The 8,181-nt window shown below is 68.5% G+C and overlaps 2 protein-coding genes across 2 annotated transcripts in view; both read right to left on the minus strand.

Annotated features, from left to right (window-relative positions):
• CHLNCDRAFT_141234 (hypothetical protein) overlaps positions 1 to 5,007 on the minus strand; it is a gene marked incomplete at both ends in the record, with an annotated part of 7,552 nt that extends 2,545 nt beyond the window's left edge. The window contains 14 exons of the mRNA XM_005843333.1: positions 97 to 234; positions 434 to 709; positions 894 to 1,549; positions 1,749 to 1,851; positions 2,044 to 2,207; positions 2,430 to 2,571; positions 2,742 to 2,913; positions 3,099 to 3,243; positions 3,399 to 3,492; positions 3,633 to 4,036; positions 4,180 to 4,285; positions 4,468 to 4,623; positions 4,816 to 4,896; positions 4,954 to 5,007. Of these exons, the coding sequence (XP_005843395.1) occupies positions 97 to 234; positions 434 to 709; positions 894 to 1,549; positions 1,749 to 1,851; positions 2,044 to 2,207; positions 2,430 to 2,571; positions 2,742 to 2,913; positions 3,099 to 3,243; positions 3,399 to 3,492; positions 3,633 to 4,036; positions 4,180 to 4,285; positions 4,468 to 4,623; positions 4,816 to 4,896; positions 4,954 to 5,007 (2,691 nt within the window). The remainder of the gene's footprint in view (positions 1 to 96; positions 235 to 433; positions 710 to 893; positions 1,550 to 1,748; positions 1,852 to 2,043; positions 2,208 to 2,429; positions 2,572 to 2,741; positions 2,914 to 3,098; positions 3,244 to 3,398; positions 3,493 to 3,632; positions 4,037 to 4,179; positions 4,286 to 4,467; positions 4,624 to 4,815; positions 4,897 to 4,953) is intronic.
• A 315-nt stretch (positions 5,008 to 5,322) lies between these two features.
• The window catches only part of CHLNCDRAFT_141235 (hypothetical protein), a gene marked incomplete at both ends in the record, with an annotated part of 3,448 nt that continues 589 nt past the window's right edge, over positions 5,323 to 8,181 (minus strand). Inside the window, 6 exons of the mRNA XM_005843334.1 lie at positions 5,323 to 6,114; positions 6,212 to 6,286; positions 6,472 to 6,650; positions 6,760 to 7,077; positions 7,225 to 7,296; positions 7,862 to 8,156. Coding sequence (XP_005843396.1) covers positions 5,323 to 6,114; positions 6,212 to 6,286; positions 6,472 to 6,650; positions 6,760 to 7,077; positions 7,225 to 7,296; positions 7,862 to 8,156 — 1,731 coding nt within the window. The remainder of the gene's footprint in view (positions 6,115 to 6,211; positions 6,287 to 6,471; positions 6,651 to 6,759; positions 7,078 to 7,224; positions 7,297 to 7,861; positions 8,157 to 8,181) is intronic.

An 8,181-nucleotide genomic window follows, 5' to 3' on the forward strand; every position in this document is an offset into this window, starting at 1 on the left:
CTGCGCGCTGCCCCCCTCCCCCCCTGACCCCGCTGCAGCCCACCCCCCCGCCCCACCCACACACACCCCCGCACCACCCCACCCCGCCCCACACACCTCCTGCGGCTCCGAGGTGCCCCTCAGGAAGGAGGCCAGCTGGTCTCCCGCCTCGGCGTCTGCCGCCAGCACCAGGGCAGCCCGGTAGCCCAGCAGAGAGTAGCGGTCTCGCGGCACGGAGCACACGTAGCGCTCAGCCTGCGGGGTGGGGTGCAGGGGAGTGTGTGCAGGTGGGTGGGGTGGGGTGGGGGAGGGAAGAGGGCAGCAGGAGGAGCGGCTGGGGCAGCAGCAAGGTCAGGGAGGGAGGCCAGCAGCACGCAGCGTCAGGTGGAATGGGGCAGCTGACCAACACAACCATCCGGTGCCAAAACAAGCCCCGCAGCTGGGCTGAGCTGACCTGGCGTGCCAGCTCAGCGTTGCGCCTGCCCAGTGAGGCCACCACCTCCTTGGGCCACCCCTCCACATCCTCGCCGTGCTCCGCCCACAGCTGCTCCAGCACCGCCTGCGCAGCATACATCTTGTCCAGCAACGCCAGCGCCGGCCGCGTCGCCGACTGCACGCCCAGCGCGTCGGCGGCGGCGCCGCCACCCCCCGCGCCGCACGCCGCGGCCAGGATGCTGTAGCACTGAAGGCGGTACGGCTCGCCCGACCGCACCGCAATCTTGGCCAGCGCCTGCATGGGGAGGCGGGGCGTGCAGGGGCAGAGGGGCAGCCCAGTGTCGGAAGCAGCAGCAGAAGGGAGGGTGAGTGGGAGCCGTGCTAATGACCCACACAGCAGGCAGCACGGCCTGCTTCCAGCACAGGGCAGCCAGCGACACCAAGGGACGCCAGGTGTGCCGCCCGCGACGCTGCCGCACCTGCGCCGCCGCCAGGCGCAGCTGCCACACGGCGGTGACCATGAGGTCCTGGAGTGCCAGCATGATGCGGCTAAGGGTGGGGCTGCGCCCCCCAAACTCCTGCAGCAGCTCCGCCGCCGACGCCGCCGCGGCTGCGGCGGCGGCAGCAGCGGCCGCATCCGCCTCCCGGTCCTCCGAATCCTCCCCGTCTGCCGCGCCTGCCGCCCCATCCTCGCCGTCGCTGCCTGGCGCAGCCTTGGGGCCCGCCGCTGCCATGGCCGCCGCCGCGGCGGCGCGCATGCTGGCGGGGATGGCGGTCGGGGTGAGCTTGCGGCCGCAGCACTCCTCGCACAGCGTGTTGGCGTTCTCTCCCAGCCACCAGGCCGCCGTGGACACGAAGGAGTTCCAGCCATCCTCCTCCCTCGCCGCCCACGTCACCTCCCCGCCGCTGCTGCCCGCTCGCGCCTGTGTGCTGGGCGGCGGGGGGCTGGCCAGCGCCGCCATCACCACAGCCAGCACCGCGGCCCGGCCCTCGCGCCCGGCAGCCACCGCCGCGTCCCACAGGTCTGTGATCTTGGCCAGGTCGATGCCGGAGGGGGCGATGCCCACCACCGCGGTGGCATACCCCAGGAAAGTGGTGGCCTGCTTGGGCTTGGCCTTGGCGCACTTGAGCACGGCTGCGCGCGGGCAACGAGGGGCAGGCCATGCACGGGTCAAGCAGCAGGTGCGGCGGAGAGAGCAGCGCTGGAGAGAGCAGGACAGCGCGGCTGCGCAGCATCCAGTAGGGTAGGATCCGCCTGCGGAGCCGCTTGCGCCATGAGCGGCTTTACGCGAGCATGGCTGAGCTGTATGGCCCTCCGTGTGCCACCCACCCACCCGTTAGCAGCGCGTCCTGCATGCCGCCTGGCCACGCCGCGCCGCCGCTGCCGCCGGCTTGCACCAGCTTGGCGGGGGTGAAGCTGGTGGCATACCCCGCCGCCTGCAGCAGCAGCAACAACAGAACAGTGGACACAGGGAACAGCAGCAGTCCGGCAGGCTTCCCACCACTCCTCCCACCTTTCCTCCCTTCCCCCTGTCACCACACCCACCCAGCTATGCCTGTGCCTGCGATGGTAGCCACCCACCCACCTACATCCCCGCCCAGAACCCCAGGCCCATCTTCCAACCCTACCTGCAGGTACAGCAGCGCCTCGATGACGGCGCACCGCTCCGCGGCGGGCAGGCTGGCCTCCACCAGCCCGCCCAGCTCCCCTGCCAGCACCCCCAGCACGCGGTCCACGTCGGGGCTGCTGCCGTGGCGGGTGGAGCCAACAGTCTGGGAGGCCAGGCACGACTCTGAAGGCAGGCAGGCAGGCAGGCAGGCACGTGGGTTGGGCGGGAGCGAGTGGGAACAGGCGGAAAGGCACGAGAAGAACACAGTGCAAGCGAGCCAACCGTGCAAGCGAGCCAGATGCTGCCCTCCATCACTACGCAGCCGAAGAGCAGTGGTGGCGCCGCTGCTCCCCTCCAGCCAGCCGCTGGCGTGCGAGGCAGTGGCAGCAGCAGCCCGGCGCTCACCCGCCAGCGACGCCACGGCGGCCGCCGCCACGCAGAAGCGCGCCGCGCTGCCGCCCGCCTTGCGCAGCGCCAGCACCAGCAGGCGGCCCAGCACGTCCACCAGCTTCATGGCGCCCTTGTCTGTGGCGCCAGGCACCGTCACCTGCAGGGGACAGCAGGGGAGGCCAGCGGGCTCCTGGCTGCCTGGGGCGGTGACGCAGAGCCAAGAGGCTCTGCACAACTCGCCTGGGGCAGGCCAGACTTGCAAACGCGCAGTCTTGGGGAACTGCAGCAGGCTGGCGACTCCTGCCCCGTGCCTTCCTCCCCACCCACCTGCATGCCCGCCTGCGCCACCAGCAGGCGCCAGGCCCGGCCGCGCCGCTGCCGCTGCACCGTGTCCTCCCGGCTGCTGCCCGGCTTGCTGGAGTTGAGCGCAGCGCCGGCCGCCGCCGCCACGCCCGTCATCGCCTCGATGGCGCCAAACCGCACCAAGTCGGCTGGGTCGCTGCAGGGGTGGAGGGGCAGGCAGGGGAGCAGGCAGGCAGGCAGGCGTGGCAGAATCTCAGTAAGACATACTCACCATCCTAGCATGTGTGCTCGCAAAGGCTGCTTCAGCTCGCTCTGCCCTTTTAGGCTCAGTATGGCAGGCCAGCCGTGCCCGCCAGCCTGCGTGCCTGCCCTGCAACTCACCGAGTGGCCAGCAGGCACAGCATGTGCCAGAAGGGCGCGCCGTCGCGCGAAACATCGGTGGCCGACTGGTCGGAGTGCACCACGGCGGCGCAGAGGCGGGCCAAGTGCAGCCGCGCAAAGCTGTCCTCCAGGTTCACGCCCTGGCCTGCAGGCGCAGCCAGCGGGGGGAGGAGCAGCGGGTGCTACGGTTGGTGGGTGGTGGCTGGCATCCTGCAATGGTACCAACCCAGCCGTAGCGGTACCAGCCACCAGTCCGAGACACCACTACGGCAGCCAACACAGAAGCGCGCATGCCCGCACCTGGGGTGGCCACCGGCCCCGGGCCGGAGGCCTCGTACTGCTGCGAGGCATCCGCCACTGCCTGGTACATCTCCCGTACCACGTACCCGGCATCCTGCGGGCACCACACAGGCCAGGGCGCCAGCAGCACGCACCGTCAGGCTGACATCCAGCTCGTCGTGCATGCCTCAGCGCAGCAGCGGTGTGCGTCAATGATGCAGCAACCGGGCCAGCGGGCGCGGCAGCAGGGCTCACCCGGTAGGCAACATCCAACCCCAGCGCCAGGGCGTGCCTCGCCCCCACCGCGTCCCCGCTGCCCACCCCCACAGCGAACGAGCGGCTGATCTCGTCGGCGCCGGTGGTGGTGCCCGCCAGCCGGCTGGTGGCAAACGCGGTGTGCTGCAGGTCCCAGTCCGTGGCGGCAGAGCGGCGCGGCGTCTTGCCCAGCGGGCCCGCGGAAGCCTGCTCGTCGGCTGCGGAGATGGCCCGCTGCACTTGGGCCACCAGCTGCTTGCGGGCAGCCGGGTTGTTGCGTGCGGCAGCGGCTGCCAGGAAGAAGGTTGCACGTGCCACCGCCGGGTCCAGCGTGGGCGACTCTAGCAGCCGCCACACCTCCCCCAGCACCGCCTGCAGCGCCTTCTCGTCCGGCCGCCTCCCCGCTGCAGTCAGGGCCACCCACGTGGCATACACAGGCACGCAGGCAATCAGGGAAGTGTTGGCAACAGCCCATGGCAAGGCTTGCCCCAGTCTATTCTGTGCACTCGGCTTCTCAACAGCTATGGCGCTGCCTGGCAGTCCTCACCCAGCGTGGGATCATACAGCGTGGGCGTGCCCGCCGACCCGCAGCACACGTATGCCTCAGCCAGGTAGTAGAGGCTGCGCAACGCCCGAACATCCTTGCCCTGAGCCTGCAGCAGCGGATGGGCGGCCATGGGTGTGCTCGGCGGCAGAGGCCCCTCTCCCCAGCTGCTGCCTCTGCTCGACAAAAAAACAGCACAGCATGACGCTGCTGCCTTCTGCCGCGGTCAATGGCGGTTCTGCCATCTGCTGCAGCTGCCGACAAACACCAGCCACTGCCTCGGGGCCGCACCTGGAACAGCGGCACCACCAGCTGCATGGACTCTGGCGGCAGCTCCTCGAAGAAGAAGAGTCGCAGCAGCAGCCCCCCCAGCTGCTGCCGCGCATTCTTGTCGTTGGACCGCACTGCCTCTGACAGCCCCCGCAGCACCTCCTGGACCCCCAAGCCCTGCGGCGCCAAAGAGGCGGCGGGCGGCAGTGGTGGGGTAGGGTGCGCAAGTGCAGCCAAGCATACCCGGCCTGCTGCTGCTACATCGACATCAATCGGTGCTGCCAAGGCTGGGCAGAGGGGGGAAGCGCGCAGTCACAGGCAGCAAGCTCATGTTGGTTGCTGTGTGGAGTGATCGCCGGCCCTGCTCACCTCTGGGCGGTTGAAAGCACGCGTGCTGACGTAACGGGACAGCCGTGGGTCCCTGCCAAAGGGAACCGGTGCGGGCTTGGCCTGGGGGGCAGCGGGCAAGGCTGCTGCCGGTGGAGGGCTGCGCCCAGCGCTGCTGACCAGCTTGGCAAGCCGCCGCCCCATGCCTTTGCTGCCATCCTTGCTGCTAGACATCGCACTCGATCGCTGGCTCACTCGACCATCTGGCTATACAGCGTCCTGCGAGGCGCTGCTGCGATCACTGATGCGACAGTTCGATCGAGCTCGCGGGGACGCACATAGAGGGCCCGATGTACAACCTTGAGGTACCCGCCACCTCAGCGTTGACCGCCGATATCGTGAAGACTCCTGGGCAAGCCCCGGAGAGCTGATGCCGCATGATTGGCCGGCCAATGCTGCACCCAGGCTTAATTGATGCTAGCTGAAGATATCTGACGAATGTAAGGGTTACCAGGGCAGCAAAGACAAAGGCAGGCAGCACCACCGGAGTCAGGATTCTTCCGCTTCCGCCCACAGGGCCGCCAGCTCTTGGCAGTCGTCGGCGGCCGCAAAGCCCACCCGTTCCCCCGTGTCGTCGTGTATCGTCAGCACCCGCTGCCGTAGGCGGGCGCCCAGCAGCACCACGGGGTCCCGCCAGGGGAAGATGGAGAGGCAGACCAGGTGGGCGCCGCCTGTGTCTGGCGCCACCAGGTACCCCAGGGGCGAGGCCACAAACGAGGCGTTGCCGCCAAACCGGAACTCTATCTCGGGAAACGCCAGCGCCAGCTCGGTGGCGTTGCTGGTCAGGGCCCCCGGTGTCAGCCCATCCCAGCACGTGGTGGAGCTGCGGTTGGAGACGAGGGCGGTGTGGCCCCGCGCCGCCGCCGCCGCAATGACCAGCTGCTGCAGGCGGTCGTAGGCGGCCTCGGGCAGGCGCGTGTAGGTGGCGCCGCTGTCCACAATCGTGTTGCCCGTCTCGGAGAAGGATGCGCCGCTGCTGCTGCTTTCGCTGCCGCTGCTACTGCCACTGCCGCTACTACTGCCACTGCTGCTACTAGTGCTGCTGCTGCTGCTGCCGCCGCCGTCGACAGTAACGACGACATCATCCTCCCCCAGCAGGAAGTCGTCCGCCAGCTCCTGCTCCATGGTGCCGCCGCCCTCGCCCCGCACCTCGATGCCCTCCAGCTGCACCTTCCACTTGGAGCCGGGCAGGGCTGGCGCCCACTGCGGCTCCAGCGCCTCCAGCATCGAGTCGGGGGCACCCAGCAGCAGGTAGGAGTTGGCCACCGTTTCGGGGCTGCCCTGCAAGCATGTCACCACAGGGAGGCCCGTGGGTGGGCTGGCTCCATGGCAAACTTGCTTTGCTCTGCCATCCCAGCCCTTGCACCCCTGGCCTCACCTGCTGCGTGCCGTTAAAGTCAAGCTCCCAGCAGGTGGCAAACGCCACGCGGTTGCTCAGGTTCTGCTCACGCAGCTGCACAGCCGCGACGGCAGCATGGGGGCCTGCTGGTTAAAAGGCTGGGGCCTGGTGTTGCAGGAGGCAGGCGGGCACAGTAGGGAGCACGGCAGGCAATGGGCGCCAACTGAGCATATCTGAACAGGCACAAGCAAGCAAGGCTTTCGCGCGGAGCAAGGTCAGGCAGCAAAAGCTTGCCCCACCTGGCCGACAAAGGAGGTGGAGGAGCGGTCCAGGCCCAGCAGCCCCACCAGCCCCATGCTCTGCAGCACGCCCGTCTGCCGCTGCTCCACGCCAAACCTCATGTCGACATCGAAGCCGCTGCCATTGGCCAGCGTCACGCGGTCGCTGACCAGCAGGCCGCTGCTGGAGGAGCCGTCGGCTGCAACCAGAGTGGGGGAGGGGTGGGAGATGGGGGCGCAGGTTCTCACAAGGATGCCTTGCTGAATGAGGCCCCCGCTGGGAATGGCACAAGGCAGAAGGCAGTCGACAAAGGTAAGGCCACGATTCCAGAATCTGCAGGCGCCCTTCCAGCAGCGACTCGCCATAGAAAAGCTGGTAGCTGCACGAGGCTTCCCCTGAGCCCAGCGTGTCGCACTGGCACTGCATGCAGCCGCACTCGTCGCCGCACCCCACCACCACCCCCGTGCTGCTCGCAGACAGGTTGTAGCCGTCTGCCTCGCTCAGGCCCAGGCCGCAGGTGCTGCCGCAGCCGGCGCCAGCCAGGTGCGTGACGCCAGAACCGGTATCGATCATGACGTTGAGCGGCTGCGGCGGCGTGCCAAACGAAAGGCCCGCAATGAACACGCCTGTGGTTTGGCGGCGCAAGGAGGGGGGCGTAGGGGAGGAGCATCAGCCACAGGCGGCCACCATGTACAGGTGAGGGGCTGCGGCGGCCCAACTGGGCAGAATGGCGGTAGCGGCGGGCGGTGGCGGCACCCGTCCCGAGGCCTCACCATACAACGACGTGTTGGCATACAGGTTGTAGAGCAAGGACTCGCCCTGCCCTGGCCCCAGCGGCTGGAATTCTATGGGTAGCACCACGGCGGGATGTGCGGGCAGCGGGAGGAGGACAAGCAGGGCCAGGCACCCGGCCCACAGAAGCTGCATGGGTGATGCAATGTTGGTAATGCTGCCTGCTCCCGAAACTTGCGTGGTATCGAGAGGTCCCCGTCCAGGTGGGCGCCCATGTGTTGCCCCCTGATGTGGCACCCTCCCGATTGGGCAACCCCCGCCCCCGCTCGCTCCTGGCAGCCCGCGCGGCGCTCCCCTCCCATACGTGAACTGACCCCATAGAGCCATGTTTGAGGGTTGAGCGGGGCGGAGCGGGGCTGCTTGCACACGTGATGGCATGCACGCTTCAACGCTCCCGCTGTCATCTCACCTCTCTAGCGTCAGAAATACAACTCTTACAAGCCAACCAACACGAACAGAGAGACCGAACAACAGAAATGAACAGGAAATATGAAGCCGCCACAGGCGGCAGCACCTTCCAGCGGAGACGGCAAAGCGTACAAGGCACACTTCTTCAATGGTTCGTGCAATTGCCACCCTTACCGGTTATACAGCCACAGTGCCGCCCACACCGCGCACCATTCTTCTTGCAGCTGCAGTTCCGGGTGCAGGCGCCGCGGCAGCCGCAGCGCACGGCTGCCTTGCCGCCGCCGGGCTGCGCCGCCATCGCCACATTGAGAGACACCACAGGCACTCCTCGCTGCGCCGTGCCGCTGAAGGTCAGCTCGCTGGCCAGGCTGGGTGGCGCCTTAGATAGCCTGCTGGCCTGATGCATACCCTCCACCACTCCAGCTCCGCTCCGCAGCCGGTACATGGTCACGCCAAAGGGCCGCTTGATCTCCACCACGCGGCACACGATGCGGTTGCGGCCCAGCTGCTTGCCCACTTGCCGCGCTCGG

Source organism: Chlorella variabilis (genome assembly GCF_000147415.1).
Source record: "Chlorella variabilis unplaced genomic scaffold CHLNCscaffold_32, whole genome shotgun sequence".
Classification (NCBI taxonomy): domain Eukaryota; kingdom Viridiplantae; phylum Chlorophyta; class Trebouxiophyceae; order Chlorellales; family Chlorellaceae; genus Chlorella; species Chlorella variabilis.